Consider the following 17,780-nt stretch of genomic DNA (forward strand, 5'->3'; position numbering starts at 1 on the left):
AAATTTGCATTCATAGTAATTTGTAGCAAAGTGATTCAGTTAAATTTATGCTTTTCAGTTTGGAAATTTAAAAAATACATTCAAAATTATGCCTTAACAATTTACAAATTCAATAAGCTGGTCACCAAAGGCAGCTAGTATTATAAGAAGTAGCTAAACTGTTTAAATAAAAAACACATTATCTTAAACAGTCATTACAAAATATGTAAGTAAGCTCTTTAGGATAGCAAGGAGTTTCTGAAAGATTTTATAATAATTAACACCAGAAGTGAATTTTCTTCTTGTTGACTTGTTTTTTTTTAATGAAAAATTCTGAACTATTTTTCAATATTATACTGATAACATTTTCTTATATCTGATTTTTAAAAAAAAATTAATTAAATGAAAAAAAGTTAACTGAAATTAAATGAATAATTTAAAAATTTATATGTTGAAACATCCTTATAATTTCAAATTAGTAGACAATGTTCAATTAAAGATAAATATAATTATGAAAAGTAGACAATATTAACACAGTACATAGTCAAATTAATAAGATGATGTTTTTGGCAATAAAATATCTAATGGAAAATAAAACTTTAATATACCTTGAGTGCATTTAATAAAGCAGTAAAAATATTTATTTGGACTGCTTCTTGTCGAGTAGCCTTAGCTTGACGTATGCATTCAGAAAAATGATCCAGCATCTGCAGTCTATGTTTATAAGCAACAACAGGAAAGACTAAGCCAAACAGAACTACAGACATATCTATAACAGCAACTCCCAGAGGCAAAGGATCAGGAACAAACTCTCCCTTTAAAAAAATAATATAGAAAGCAAAAATATTCAAATTAATATTTCTATAACTGAATTATAAAATATCAGTGTTATGTGTATAAAAAGGAATTAGCTTTTATCTATTAAAATATTTGTACAAGTAAAATAGGATAAAAAAGATATTAAAACTTTTATCTTTAATTTGAAATATTTTGAAGAGAAATTCTGGTTTCAATGCATTTAAAAAATTACCTTTTTCAAAATTTTATATAATGCAGTGTGATCATGTTCAAGAGATCCAGAACCAGATGCACTATTCGGTTGTAACTAAGAAAAAAATTAATTATAAATCTCAAATTACAATATTAGCAAAACACAGTTACAAAAGTATTACATCAATGTGAATAAAGATAATTAAAAAAAATTAAATTTTATGTAATAAAAATTCTTAATAATAAAAAAAGTTCTGAAACTTAAGAAATAATACATAATTAAGAATGAATATAAAAATACTCTTATTTTGCACTCTTATATTCTCTAGAATTGGTCTAAAATTGCAACATGAAGGCATCAATGAAAGATAATTTGTCCCATTTCAAAATTTAGATAATCCGGTTCTATTATTTAGAAAGCAATGCTGAATTTCAGGTAACAAATTGCTTCTTCCATTGTTTATACTCCATATTCTATAAAACACAACCAAAAACATTTTTCCCATACATTTTGGAATTCTGAAAATAACGTGTTTTGTGTTTAAAAAAAATTATATTCATATTCAAATTCTATAAAAAAAAAGTTTAGTCATACTGAATCTAAATAGCCATTTTGGATGAACAAGTGATCAGAAAGCAGTATAAAATGTCACTTGTCTTTCATGTTTTATTTTATAGTAGGGCACTCGGTCTTGTATTTCATTTATAATTTTTTCAGTATGCTTTCAGTAGCAAGCAATGAACGTAATTAGGAATGAATATTTAAAATAATAAAGAAAAGTTATTTTCCTTGAATACACATTTATTCATTAAGTAATTTAAATAAAAATGCTAAGTAAAATTTCATTTTAAAAAGAATCAAAGGTCTTTAAGCTATGATTTTTCTTACAAATTAAGCTGAATAATATTGCTATAGCTAATCAAAAGTTTGTTAATACTATGAAATCTATTACATATAACTGAAAATATCCATCTCTATTCAGCCAAAGTTTGTAAATTGCTCTTCAATAGTCGTGAATTTATGTATTTTTACAGCAAAGTTATTGATCATATATACAGTGATTTTCAACTGGAAGATGGGAATCAATCTTGTTGCACAAAATAGAAAATATGTAATTTCAAAGCTGATGAATTTTCTAAAGCACCTTGAATAATTTGAACCTGTAAAGTTCAATTCTATTTGTCAGTACAGATAAAAAGAAGTAAGATAAGTTATTCAAAATCCATACTTAAATTCAGTGAATTAAACTGTTGAATAATTTTGAATTTTTCATTATAGTTTATACTGTTCAGATACCTATATCTGTTAACCAGTGATGTTTTGTTTATTAATTTCTTCTATTTATAAAGTATATGCATAAACTTTATATGCATAAACATTATACAATGTGCACAATCTATTCTTTATGAATAAGGTACATCTTAAACTAGTTTTCTAGAAATATTATGCTACAGAAGAAAAAAAATTAATCACTTCTACAAGCTTTTAATCTAACAGAAGAATAGGAAGTATGATTTTAAATATATTCTAATGCTGAATGACATTTAGCAAGGCAATTTCAAAAAAAAGCAGAATGTATACAAATATAAATTAAAAGACAGCTGGAATTATTAAAAAAAACAAAAACAGCAAGAACTGAAGTATAATGCAAAAGAATTAATTAATCACTCAAGCACAGCTCAAAGCTGAATTAGTATCATAAAACATCAGCAAAATGACAGTATGTTATCATATAATAAATATGTGACACAGAATTATTGCTTCTTTTCTATTCTTTATTAAATATACAAATTCAATTTCATTTCAGAAAAAACATAAAATTGTGTACATATAAAGAATAATGTCAGAGAGGCCAAATTAAAGAGCAGTTAAATAAAAACTGCAAACAGCCATGAGAAAGGAAAAATGTCAACTAAATTGCAGTGACAGAAAATGATTAAAGCAAACAAAAAGAAAAGAAAACTGAAAAAATGTAAATGAAAGAAACTGAAGAACTGCATCAAAAATGCAACCAAAAACTAAAAAAACATGCTAAATCAATAGAAGAATTAAAAAAAATCAAAATAAGAAAGAAAGCTTTTAAGCTAAAATGCTTGGAAATGCCTTTGATAAGGCAGAATTAAAAAAAAGGCTCCAGCAACATCAAATACTCACGTTATCCCTATCCAGCTTTCGATTAGGTTCCATCTATGAGAAGAAAACCATCTATTTTATACAACAGAATTTTACATATCATATATGCATACATGTAATATAAACCAAAATTATACATACATATTTTTAAGAAAACTATTTTAAAAAAACTGAAAGAAAATATTTCTGGGCTTTGTGTAGCTAGAAAAATTATATAACTATACCAAATCATTAATAATTTAGTTATCAAAGAGATATTTTAAGTACAGCAACTATTAACCCAACTTAATAATGTTGTCTCAATACTATCTATATTCATAATTGGTAACTTGTTTTACATTGAATATCAGTGCACTTAAAATATAATATTTTAATAACAGTATGTTTTCTTTTGAAAATTTAAAGTTTTTAAAAAAAGAAGCAATTTATATGTATAAAATTTACACAAACATAGACTTAAAGTAAGTTACTTTTCACATTTAAAACTGTAGAGAAAAAGATTATTCAATTTACTTGATCCTCAATAGCTTTATGATCAGTATCTTGTAACCAAAACCCAAGTATAATGCTATCATTGGCATGACATAGACTGCGAAGCAAAGATGTAGTTGTATTGGCTGGATTTTCAGTCAAAGTAAATTCTGCTACTAGGAGTCTTAGGAGACTGTTGTATGTTCCTGTAAAATTATAAAATTTTTCATTATTTGAGAAATTACTAAATGAAAAGAGAGTAAATTATGTCTCTATTTTATTATAATCTATTTAAAACACACAAATATTTATTTCTACATGTTTCTGCTCTGCAGATCTGAATACCTTTATTTAAATGTGAATAAATTTTATTATAATTATTATACATGTTGTCATGCAAATGTTATGATAAAAATTACTGAAATAATCAAGCTATATTGAAAATTGTAATGAAAGTTGCATCACATTACACTATAAATTTAGATGAATTAAAATATATATTAGATTTAAGTTAAAAAATAATCAAGATTAAAAATAGTTATTTCGATAAAAATATGCTTTCACCACTCTTTTTGATCTGACACCAAACAAAATATCTTTTCTGTTCAAAAATTAAATTCAAAAATAGCAACCAGCAAACAAAGCCATTGATATAATGCCTGAATGTACAAAATGTGAAAAATAATTATGTGCAAAATAAGAAAATGTATTTTTTTTAATATCCATACTTCATTTATTAGAAATAGGAGATAACACTTATTTAGCTTACAAGGGAAAAAAAATGCTAGTGAAAAGAAAATTATCTTTTAAACATTGAAAAATATAAGACAAAAGCAATTCTTCAAAACACATTTTTAAAGGGAGAGAAAAAAAAAGAATCAAGTTTTTTAACATACATAATAAATATCTTATTTAACATTTTAATATATATTAGACTCTAAATAAAGCATGATTAAACATTTTTATAGCTCCATAAGGATCATGATATATTATGTTTTCATTAAATAATATACCTTCAAAATTAAAAATTTTGCTTACAGTAATCAATAATTGTATTTTTACCTTCATAAGAACGTGGAGGTAGAAGAGAAAGAACTTCATACATTCTCATCCGTACCATGGCAGCGCATGCCTTCAAATGTTGGCCATATGATTTAAATACATGTCCCACACTGAAAGATATATTAAAATAAAATATCATACTTGTAAGAAGAAATTAATATAAAAGTAAAATAACATAATAAAATCATTATAAGCAGTTAACTGATAAAAAAACAAACTTAAATGAATTTTTTTAAAAAAATGAAAAATATTTTGTATTTTGATGATTTAAATAGAAAAATTAAAGAAATTGAAGTAAAAGTGACTGGGTTTCCTTTACTGTTAGAGATGTGCAATGATACAGCAGCCACTCTGACTGGCATCTGTCCCTAAGACAACAAATCAAACAAATCAGAAAAAAAGTTTTAAGGAAAAAATTATAGAAAATAAATTAGCCCTAATTTTTTTAATCTCAAATAAAGTTATCAGCAACTTTTTAATTTAACCTTTTGAAAGCTTTGTAATAAATAAAAAGTTTAATTAATTAATAATAATAAATTGATTTCAGCTTTCAATTTGCACCTATTTACTATTCACATTACGTTTTTATCAATATCATTATGAAGATATTAGCATTATGCATTTAAGCATCATCAGATTATAAAAGATCAATATAATTTCTGGTATGGAAATTTGCATTTTTAGAAAAATTTTTATCCTTTAATAAAATATCAAAAAAAAAGTAGATAACATTCCAAAAATTTATTAATAGTTCAATTACTCATTGAATCAAGATATTAAAGATAAAATATTTAAAACAAAGTTTTTTTAATCACTTATACCAAACTTGAATAAATCTTCTGTTCAAAATTGAAATAAAATAAAACTCATTCTTAAAAAAAAAAAAAAAAAAAACTGAAATTTTTTAAATAAATTTTTAAATGAAAACAATCAACTATAAAGAAAGAAATTCTTGGTGGATTTTTTACATGAATTCAACAATTTCTTTTTTAATCAACAGGAAATTTATTATTATACACTTTTCACGTATTAGAAGTGTGAAATTAAACACAGAAAAAATAAATAAAAACAAAGTAATAAACAAAGCATTTGTAAAGAAATGTAACATTAACAAACACTATAATGATGAAGCATCAAGCAATGATTCATCAATTTAGTAGTCACAAAATTCTGTAATTTAGATTTGATTAATTTTTAAAAATATTCTTAAATTTATTATGCATTGTTGTTGTGAATTAATCCAAACTATTTTCATTGTTTAATCAAATATTAATAACATGATTTTTTCTCTATTAAAAACTAAGAAAATGAATCCAATTTAATATCAGTATCATTTACATCTCTGTTGTCTTTACAAAATAAGGATGAATGTGTACGTTCTCCTCAGGCCAGACTGTTTTATTTACAGCTACCAAAGTTGACACATATATACTTTGGAGGGTAGAAGTAGACACCTAAGAGTTTCTTTTTTAAAATTTTAATACAAAATTAAGTTCATTTTTGGCATTTTCCTCACTAACGTCCAAAAATATAACTGCTTATAAATAAATGGTACATCATTTAAAAAATTATCTTTTTTAATGATTCTAATTTAATAATCATGCAAAAAATTTTTGAATTTCGACATATTTTTTTTGCTTAATTTCTAACAATATATTACGTTGTTAATCTGAAATTCTAACCATTTTCACTGCTTATTCTAATATTTAATCCCTTTATTCTTTTCCACTGTTGAAAACTAAAGAAAAAGGATTCTGTTTAATATCTCTGTAGTACACTAGATAAATAAAATTAATCCCCCAGAATTTCGAAGACAGATGAACAGCACATTTACACTTTTAATTGTGCTATAATGATAAGATACTGGTCTTCATTAAAAAGTGTTTGCATACAATGAAAAGAACACATGTAAGACAATCAAAATAATACAACTTTAATAATAATTTGATGAAATCATTTATATAAAGTTAAATCTAAAATGAATAAATCCAAGATCCTTGGTGAACAAGCTGGTCACCAAAGGCAACTTATGGATGAAAAAAAGAAACTAATAAAGTAGATTTCAGTATAAGCTTGCTTTTTAATAAATGCTTTTAAATTTTTCTAGGTTTATTGTGAAGGTTTAATAAGAACAACAATCAAGCAATGATGAAATAATTTAAAAATATGTTTATCTTTAAACACGCTGCTACATTTTTCATGATATATTTGGATACATAAAGATACAAATAAAACATTAGTGTAATTCACAGTGCAAAAATTAGTGTAATGCACAGAACAGCATAAAGCATCTAAAATAATACGATAAAATAGTAAGAGTATGATATTCAATCATAATTTGACAGTTTAAGAAAAGATTTTGCAGAGGAAACTGCTAAGAGAAAGTTATACAAATTGTTTCATTGAAAATTTTACTGATCCGAGCAACCAATAGGAAATATAACCAACTGATGAAATAATAAACAGTGGCGGTTATGCACTCTAGCTGTAGGGGTACTATAACCGATCCTACAATGTGCAATTATGTCTTTTAACATAACTTACATTTTATTTATGGTTTCAAATAATTTAATTACCAATTAATTAAATAACAGGATTTTTTTTCTGCTTGATATGGATAAATTTTTACATAGAAATAACTAAAATTTTAAGTAAAAATAAAATTTTAAAATATATGTTGTATTCCTTACTTATTTTAACAATTTATTCAACAATGGCAGAAAAATAATGATTAAACTTTAATAATTAAATAAATATGCATATGAGGATTGTTACTATCGTACTTATTTATAAAAGAATAATTTAGCAATATTTTTAATTAAAATTTATTCATTAGCAGATATTCTCTCTTTTTTATTTATATTCCAATGTACAGCTCACAAAAAAAACTTTCCAAAACAGAAAACAACCTTGAAATTCTGCTTCAACCACTTCTGGATGCTAAGAGAAACTATTTTGAGGACAATACTTCTTTCCCTTCACAAGCGATGGCACATAATAAATGCACTTTGCTACTGAACTAAAGCAGCAAGTGGCAATACTCTCTTCACAGCAGTTTTCAATCACAAAATGTAAAGAAGATGTGCACTTTATAACTACATATGCAAGTCACATTTATAATTAGTAACTAAGCACACAAATTAATTGTCACATAAAATAAGCATTTTAGCCCATTAATTTATGCAGAAATAAGCATTTTTAGGAAATTTTCGCTCTGTGAAGAAAGTATACACTTTTTGTGGCTTTTTACACAAATATTGAAATCTTTATAAAGAATGCTATTAAGTTTTTGATGGATTTAGATATTACATACAAAATGAAATGATTTAAAAATTTTATTTACACAAGCAAAACAGGAGGGATGGGTGATGGGAGGCTACCAGTGCAAAGACATTAAAGCACACATTTTGACAAAGAATTACTATTTGATTTTCAAATGACTTGTTTTACATATATTTTTCCACTCATACTCTGAATTATACGAAACTGGATGGGAATTTAACTTCCTCTTTGTTTTGGGAATTTAAAAAAGAAGGGTAATGTCATCCATCGTTTGCTACTGACACAAATACTAAGTATTTTATTAATAAATACTTACTTGACAAGCATGGCTAAAGCAGATTCAATTGGCGATAATAATCGACGCACTACATCATCTGTTACAAGATCTTTGCAATGCATTAAGAAACTTGCCATTGCTAAACAGAAAAGTTTTTAAAGTGGAAGAATTATTATAACATGGAATGCAATAAAATTTTTTCAAGACATTTCATTTACATGAACTAATACTATATTCATATATTAAGCTATATAGTCTCAGATAAATCAGCAAATGCTTATACACAAGTCTTTTAAGTGACAAAGTTACATAAAATATTGATAAATGATATCTAATAGAATTTAATACAGAATTCAATGAAAAAAATTACAATAAATATTTCTAATTGTTCAAATCTTGAAAATAACGGTAAAAGGTAATTGATAAAATTTGGACTAAATTGCATATCATAATATATAATTTAGAAACAAAATCTGTGGTTTTACAGCAGCTTTGTATCTTATTCAGTATATGACAAATAAATCAATACGAAAAAATACTTTTCCACAATGTTTTAAAAATAAGTTATAAGAAAAATTTTGAAGCTCATATAAATTTATATACCTAAAATTTATTAGTTTAGTAATTGCATTCATAGTAGACTATTAAATTGGAATTAAAAACATATTGAGATCGAATTTCAAATGATACATTTGACAACATTAAAAAATTATACAATTACTATGTGCTATTTCTCATGACTAATGATTTTACTCACTTAAAAAATTGTACATTACAAGATTTGATTAAAAAAAAATGCTTTGAATGAACCAATACTAATTTAGTATCACTCGAAAGTTGTTTTATTCATTATTCATTATATCAAAATGTCTAAAATACATGTATATTCAATACATACTAAGTATATGCTTCTTTTGTGTTTATACATAACATGCAAATAACATTTTAAAACTTTTAACAAAATTAACCAGTTTAAATACAATTAATAATGTAACAAATGGACATCATGTGATTTTATTTTGAAAATCCCAACCACTGTAAATCTAAGTAGATAGAAATTTGATTTTTCACTGAATTTAATACACCATATTACAACATATGCAAAAAACTAACCAGCTAAGGCTCCAGCTCTGCCTTCCAAAGTCACTTGCCAAGTGAAAGCATCACCTCTATGTCTTTCTTGATCTAATTCTTTATTTGACCTAGGAAATGAATTTTTCCACAACAACATCATTCTTGGAAGTAAACCTTTGACAACAGAGGAACCTACAAAAATAAAAGTATTTTTTATTTGAATATCAATAAAGATTATTGGAAATTAAGTCAATTCAATGACATAATTAGGAAATTTATGCAAAATATTTTTTTTAATTTATCGATTAATTTTTATTAATAAAATCAAATTTCAAATCTATATTTTATAAAATATTCGTTTTTTAAACTAAACAATAAAACAACTTTTAAAAATATCTCATATCAATTCTTCAAACTTCAGTTTAATGACTTAAAAATAAAAACAAACTATATATAGATAATTATAATAAATACAAATTTAAAATCTATAAACTTTATTTAAGATTCAGCCAAAAACATTTCTTTCAGAAAAAACAATGTAATAGCAAAGCAGCTTAAATGATTAAAATACCTAATGTCATTACAGATCCAATCATTAACCATCCAGCTTGGGTTCTTTGAAGAGACAATCGACTGTTTTGAGAAGCACTCCTCAATAAATCTTCAGCAACATTGAATATCATCTAATAAAAACAAGAAAAAACTGAATTTTGTAAAACAAACAAACAACAATAACAAAAAACCATCAGTAACAATACACACACACACACACACACACACACAAAAAAAAAAAAAAAAAAGAAGAAGAAGAAACAGACATAAGTTTTTAACATTACTAAACTGAAAAAATTAGTTAGCATGAAATATGACAATACTCTCATGAAAACACAATGGAATACAATGATTTAATCTTTACAGATTATTTATATTATCACAACAGCAACAGAATAATCTAAGAAGTTATACATTTCTAAATGTTTATTTAAACCTTAAAACAGTAAACATAAGAAACAATTTTTATAAATTTCATTTTATTTTAAAATTATGAATTAATATGAATTTATTATACATTAAAATTGTCATATGTGAAAAAAACTAAAAATTTTTTGCATCTATTTTATTTTGTGTGTTTTTTTTTTTTTTTACATAAATATATAGGTACAATTCAATTTTAATGGCAACCAAAAAGCATCAGGAAAATTTTTTACCAAATTATAAAATATATTTGAATATGCTAAAAGAACACTATATAGATTGATGATTGAAACTGCCAAATGGGCAAAAAATTTTCACAGCACTTTTTGGTCACCATTACAACTGACAAGTACCAATATCAGGAGAACAATATTTGTAATTTAATACTGACCTGAACATAGGCAAAGTTATATATAACAGGCATTAAGCTAAATATATATAAAAAATGAATTATAAAGAAAAAGAGAAATTTTTAATCTCCTTGTACCAAAATTGCTTTTCTGAACAATTATACAGCAAATTATTGTCAATACAACATAAAATGAAATATAATTACAAGGATTTTTTTAAAACGATGCTTTGAAATAAAAAATTATTTTTAAAATTGAGTGGAAAAACTATAATTTAATGCATGAATTACATCAGTAACCTTCAAACTGGAATCTGTAATTAGTCTTAGCAGGACCAAATTAAGCTCTCTAAGGGCTCTTGAGCAATGCTAGTCTTGCATAGTTTTATATTGCAAATTTTAATCTGACAAAATTAATTAGGAGATTAATTAACCAAGAGATTTGGTTTTGGTATTTCTCATATAAAAACATTCAAATTTAAAAAGATTTAAGAATCGAATTCAATTTTCAACAAAATAATAATTAAAAAAACACTTTAGAGCACAATCCAAATACTGTTTAACTACAGGATCAGACATTTCTTTAAAATACAAAGTAATATATATTTAAAAATTTAAAGTTAAAACCATGTGAATTAGAAGTTAAAAACATGTGATTCTTTGATAGTTCTGTGATATGATGAATTGTGACAGTGGCATAATTTTATACTGAGGAAGTAATGTCTTAATTAAAATCCCTCTTTCAAATCCCAAGCATTAAAGCATTCTACAGTTCAAGAAGATATGTTATTCTATAAATCTCTTTCAGAATGAACCATCAGAAAGAGAATATTTTAGATAATTAATAATTATATGAAGGAGAATAAGAATTTATTAGTTGCCATTGGGTTTTACTAAAAGTGTATTATCTCAAACAATTGCTATTACACCACATATCAAATATATGCCTTGTTATGCAACTGTAATGAGATGTATACCAATTTGTACTTAATGATGGTGTACAAGGTGCTATAAAAAAATAAATAATAATTTTCACAAAATGGAAGGTCACTAATTTCAGGATTATTTGCTTTCTTATGTGATGAACTATCTAAAGAGCATAAGATCTTGCTTTACATTCTTAAAAGTCAAATGGTTATTGAAAGAGAAAGTAGTGAACTGATTTTTTAATTAAAAAAATAAAACTAACTTTTAGAATAAAAAAATAGAAATCGAAGAAATCAAAAAATTTCTTCTTTTTCTTTTTTTTTTACATGTATAAAATCCAAATATGGTTGAACAAAATCCAAATAAGCTATAAAACCAGATAATAAAATTAGGCTGCAATGTTTAATCTATTGGGCAGATATATTGAATCAAGACATTCGCATATATATCAGTGTAGGAACTGTTCATATTATATAGAAAATAAAAGAAAAAATTAATGCTTAATTTAGTTCTGAAACTAAACAGATGGTTGCTGTATGTTGATAACAAGATATGCAGTGCTTTATAAATTTAAGCACTTTTTTGATAGAAAAAGAGTTGAACAGAAGTGTGCAAGTATCTATGTTTACTAAAAAAAAGATTTAATAATTGAACAAATTGTGTATGAATGAACATAAAGGACCATTTATGGGCTATGATAAATCTAAAGCTTTGCTAATTAAGGAAAGGAATACCAATAAATATAATGTCGACATTTACATTCAACCAAATGTAACTTCAAAATTTATAAAAAAGGAAAACTATATAGAATACCCAGAAGTTGCCAGCATTGTCTATTTTGATCTTCATTTAGAACAATATATTTATGTGAAAAAATTGTCTTACACATATATAGCATCAAAAACAGAATACAACAAGCTTAATTTAAAATATAAAATGCACTTGTAAATAACATCTTATAAAGCTAGATTTTGTTTGTATAAAAAAAAATGCAAGAACATCTTAATTACTAGATGTGTTGATGATGATACCTGTAGTATGAATTATGCTATTATTAAGTAGCTAATTAAAATAACATCATCAATTTTAAATTTAGCTCTATCTTTTTTTCTTTGTTTTTATTATTATCAGCATCTATATAATTTAACTACAAAACATATAACTTGTATGTACTTTAGAAAAAAGGTTCACAAAACCATACAATTTAAAAAATGCCGTCAGTCCATAAATTTTGAAGATCACTGAATGAAATTAATAAAACAATTTAAATTTTTATTTAGTTAAATTTCAAACCTTTCCACGATTTTGGGGTATTCCTAATGGAGTACTTCTAGAAGCACCAAGAAGAGCAGAAAGTGCTGCAGAGTAACCAGCAATAGCTTCAGGTGAAGATTTTAATGCATCTAATCGGTCTGAACAACGTTCTAGTAAAGGAGTCAGTTGGGATGGAACAGATGTAGTTATTAGACGTAAGCACCAAGCTGCTGCTAATCGAGCAGCAGAACTGGAATGAACAAGGACAGAAACAACAGATTCAATTATTCCTAGAAAGAAAAGAAGAAAACATTCAGTCAAGCAAGAAATCTGAAAAATTTTGAATACATAAGATGAAAAGAGACTTACCAACTGAAGGATCACATACAATAGTTGAAGCAGTGGTGTCAAGAACAGAAATTAATGAGCCCAATTGCTGTAATGAACAAACAAGAACGTGTTGACTCAGTGCTGTGTCTTGAGAATTATCTTTGCTTGATGTCTCAGCAGAACTATCTAAAATTCAAAGAAAGAATGATTTATATATAGATGAAGTGAATTACTTTTAGAGCTAAGGATAAATCTTGATACCATTACAATTTGATATTTTAATGTTTTCTGTCATTAAATAATTCATCATGTTCTCTGAATTAGAGATGCATATAATATTTTTTGAATAGTTCAATTTCTATCCCATAGCCAGATATTAATTAGCATTTTGATCCTTTCTTTCATCATAATTCTTCTTGCTCCTGGAATCAGTTTTAAATAATATCTTCATTTAATTTAAAAAGACATAAATCTATTGCATATACTATCAATAAATACAAATGGAAACAGAAAGCTATCTCTATAAAAATTGTATCCCCCCCCCCTTTTTCTGTAGAGGGATAACAGATAAATCAAAAGGTATTTCATAAGGGAGTTAAAGTTTAAAGTTAAGTAAAGTAAAGTAAAGTTAAAGTTTAACACTGTAAATTTTGAGAATTTATTTTTAAAAAAAATGCACAACAGTTTACTTTTCTAGTATAACAAGAAAAATTAATTTTAAAATAATTTTATATTATTTAATACGATATAATACACATTTAGTTGAAAGTTTATTAATATCTTTGCATAAAATAGTTTCCTTGTTCATAAATTCTGAAAATGGATTCTGGATTAAAATGGATTAAAAAGAATATAAACACAATAACGGCATTATTATCAAGATGAAGAAAATAAGTAGACTTACTTAACACAATAATAAATTTCTAAGATAAAAAATAATTAAAAAAGCATACCTTCATTTACGTGCTTTATAATAATGCGTACTAATTCTTTACAGGCTGATGCTTGAGCCTTTTCTCCTAACAATCTGCCAAGAACAGACTGTAGGATAAAATTTACACATTTTCGACTGTATACAGCATCAACATGAGTAGGCACAGCTTTTGGATTTGCCACAAGTTCTAATAAATGTGTCAATATTGCATTTAAATTACTTTCCAACCAAGAGCCACCAAGTTTTTGGATAAACACCACATAAGCCTGTAAAAGAAAAAAAAAAAGCTTTTACAGAAAAAGATATGAAGACAAATGACAAAAAAAAAGGAAATTTATGTCTTAAAGCTTTTATAGTACTCAGTAAAAACCATCCAGTATTAAAGAAAAAGAAAAAAAATACTTACATGAGTGACACCAACTCGAATTTCTCTGCTAACAGAAGAACCACCTTTAATCATTTCACCTGCACTACCTTTCAGAAAGCCTATCCCTCCTCGCAAAAAACCAGATGCCATCAAATTTAAAACTTCTTCTAGAGTTGGTAAACGATTCTTGCCAACTAAAATTAGAACAGGAAATACATGCAGACTTTTCACATATCACTAAATAATTCAAAAGCTTACTAACATCACATTCAAACATCTGGGCATTAAATGACAAGCAAAGAAAAATACATAAAATAGGCAACAATTAGTATAAATGATAAAATTATTACAGACTTTTGATTTCAGGTTCAGTATATTCAACTACTCTTCATATAATGGATATTATTTTCTTAATATTTCAATAAGTATTAATGAATAATTTAACTACACATAATATTAATGAATTATAATTATTTAGGTATTTACTGTGATATTTGTGAAGTTTCATAATGAAGTTAATGTAAAAAAAATGAAAATACATAAATTCCCCAAAATTAGAAATAGCAAGAGTTTCAAAGAATAAGAAAGAAATACATAATCTTATTAAAATATGAAGTTTTAAAATTTACAAGAAATTTTGTGATTTTTGAACGTAATTCAATATTAAAATTTAAAAAAAAAAAAAAAAAAAAAAAAACCCTGCTCCTCTTCCATTTTTCAAAAAAAAAAAAAAAAAAGTAAATTGTTTAAAACCCAATATTTAACAAAATGCATCACTACACTTTTTAAGCCCCACAAATGTATTTTAACACATTCTTAGCATTATTAAATGGAAGGCACAAATTAGAAAAACTCAACTCTGGTACTAAAATAAAAAAAAAAATTTAAATATATGATTCAATTCTTTAAATATGTGTTAAGAATCAACATATTTAATAAATATTTAAAAGTATTGAAGAATTTGATTCAACAAATAGTTACTAAAAAAAATTTAACACAAAAAATTTGAATTCCGAGGAAAAAAAAAAGGAAACTCATTGTTACCTGTAGGATGTGATGCTTGCTGAGTAGTAGCCATAACTATACCTAGTAGCTCTGAAACAGCACAGCGTACTTCATAATTAGACCCTTCAAAAGATCTGAAGCACAATGATGTAACTGTTTCCAAATCAGATGTATATAAAAATGGTGAATATTTTAACATTTCTTGAAGACACTGAAATAAGAAAAACAAATCAGTTTCATCAGAACATTAAAGACAAATGTCATACAAAATTTTTAATTCATCTGAAAAATGTTAATTAGAACAGGAAATTTAAAATATTTTTGTAGAAATAAGTTCATTAATCATGAATATATCTCTCATTGAGTTCTTTTAAAATGGTAAAGAGAATAAATAATTCTTAAAGAAACTTCCCAATCTGAAAATAATGGAATTGAAGCAGATATAAAGAAAGGTATATAGTAAAATTTCAAAAAAAAAAAAAAAAAAAGTAAAAAAAAAAAAAAAAAAAGTAGAAGGGAAAATGCAGCAAAGAAACTCTCCTTTTACAACTATGATTAAAATAATTCACAGTTTTATAATGGACTATTCACTTTATTACATCAATTATTTTTGAATTAAGAAACATAGTATTACTTGATGCATCTGATAAATTTCCTTTCAGAAAATTCTTCAAAATCATAATAAACAGTTATATATTTTCCCCTTATATCTTCCCCTTAACAATTAATAACTTTAAATATTTTTTTCCTTAATGAACTTCCTAATTTTAAAATATATTCTACAAAATTCAACAATATTTACTAAAAACATTCTCATATAATTATTAACTACCAATACAAAGTGAAAAGCTCTTACTTTAGCAGCAGCACAGCGTACAATCATAACCCTGTCTGTTAAGCAGTGGCGCAAAGCTTTAAAGATGTCTTTATGTACAGATGTTGCTGCATTACCAAGACCAGATACAATCTTTTCCATAGCTATCATTACTTCACAGCGTGTTTGTGACTAAAAATATTATACAGAATTAAATTAATGATGTATCTGAAATTAATAAAAATAATTAAATTTTCTAAAATAATATAATTCTAACAGTAAAAGACAAGCTTATGTTTGGAACACAAAGAATCTATTAAGTAAAATAAAAAAAATTAATTTCAAAAAAAGAAAGAAATTATGAAAAATACCTCAGCATTTTTCAGAGATTTAAGAAGAATATGAACTGTTTCTTCATACGATCTGCCAGTCATGCGTCCAAGATGCTGATACATAGTACCAAGACATGATATTGCTGCTCTAAAGTACACAAAAAACATATTCAGAAATGTAACTAAAGAAACATTTAGCAAAAAAAAAAAAAAAAAAAAAAACATAAAGTAGAAATTCTAATAGGGTTCATGAACTAAAAATCCAAGAATTCAATATTCAGTTAGTTAAGTCACAAATGCAATTCACATAATATGGGTCCAAAAGAGATATCACATTTCATCTTCTGTGTTTCAATGAAAGAATAAGATGTAAATAAATATGACTTTAGAACACATATAATAAGCTCAAAAAATATTTTGAAATTACAAAACTCTATGTTTACTTCATGTGGAGTTCTTATTTAAACATTTCTTCCTAACTTTCACAAATGATTTCATCCCCCCCCCGCCATATTTCTACTTGAACTGACTTTTTACAGTATGTTTTCTCATGATTAATTACATACATTATCATAGATAAACATATATCATTTCTACATGCGAGTAAGAAATTGCAATATCTTTATTAAAAATGGCTAAATCATCCTTAAATTATATTATTTAGTTTTTTCTTCTTTAATATGTACAACAGAAGCTTTGTTCAGAAATTTTCCATATATACAATCACATAAAACTCTGTTTTATTTCTTTTTACTTTTCTGGAGCCTTGCATGTACACATGTCACATTTTAACAAAATAAATTTTCTAAGATGAAACTGCTAGATAGGCTTAATTAATCCTTATCTATATGCAATAAAAGAATCCTCATATTAATGTTTTAAGTGGAGCATATATTCAATAATTATATTATTTATTATCAATTAAAAATTCTCAAACTTTATATATTTTAGAAATATAAAAGCATGAAACATTATATTGCTTAGAACATTGAGGAAAGAATTTCAAATAATGTAAAGGGATATATTTTACTATTTCTTCACATCATAATTTATTGACCATGAAGAACATCCAATTTTAAAGAAACTAAAAAGATTATGAAGAATCATTAATTATAATCATGGAAGTTCTTATTTCCGCTAAAGAAAGATAATTTTTTAATGGATTTTTAACAGTCAAGAAATAAGAAATAAATAAAAGATATTTAGGGAAAAATCCATTTAATT

At 25.1% G+C, this 17,780-nt stretch overlaps 1 protein-coding gene across 3 annotated transcripts in view; it reads right to left on the reverse strand.

Moving 5' to 3' along the window:
* Positions 1-17,780, reverse strand: part of LOC129960470 (HEAT repeat-containing protein 5B-like) — a 47,578-nt gene that overhangs the window by 26,210 nt on the left and 3,588 nt on the right. For 2 of the 3 annotated variants that reach the window (XM_056073949.1, XM_056073932.1), the window contains exons 4-18: positions 16,596-16,704; positions 16,267-16,416; positions 15,450-15,621; positions 14,445-14,599; positions 14,058-14,304; positions 13,144-13,290; positions 12,814-13,064; positions 9,841-9,952; positions 9,309-9,461; positions 8,235-8,334; positions 4,637-4,746; positions 3,617-3,780; positions 3,125-3,157; positions 1,010-1,084; positions 588-794 (exon numbers count right to left, since the gene is read on the reverse strand). In XM_056073949.1, the coding sequence (XP_055929924.1) occupies positions 588-794; positions 1,010-1,084; positions 3,125-3,157; positions 3,617-3,780; positions 4,637-4,746; positions 8,235-8,334; positions 9,309-9,461; positions 9,841-9,952; positions 12,814-13,064; positions 13,144-13,290; positions 14,058-14,304; positions 14,445-14,599; positions 15,450-15,621; positions 16,267-16,416; positions 16,596-16,704 (2,185 nt within the window). The remainder of the gene's footprint in view (positions 1-587; positions 795-1,009; positions 1,085-3,124; positions 3,158-3,616; positions 3,781-4,636; positions 4,747-8,234; positions 8,335-9,308; positions 9,462-9,840; positions 9,953-12,813; positions 13,065-13,143; positions 13,291-14,057; positions 14,305-14,444; positions 14,600-15,449; positions 15,622-16,266; positions 16,417-16,595; positions 16,705-17,780) is intronic. The other variant, XM_056073941.1, reaches the window with a different exon arrangement.

The sequence above is a fragment of the Argiope bruennichi genome, chromosome 2 (genome assembly GCF_947563725.1).
Source record: "Argiope bruennichi chromosome 2, qqArgBrue1.1, whole genome shotgun sequence".
NCBI classification, from domain to species: Eukaryota; Metazoa; Arthropoda; class Arachnida; order Araneae; family Araneidae; genus Argiope; species Argiope bruennichi.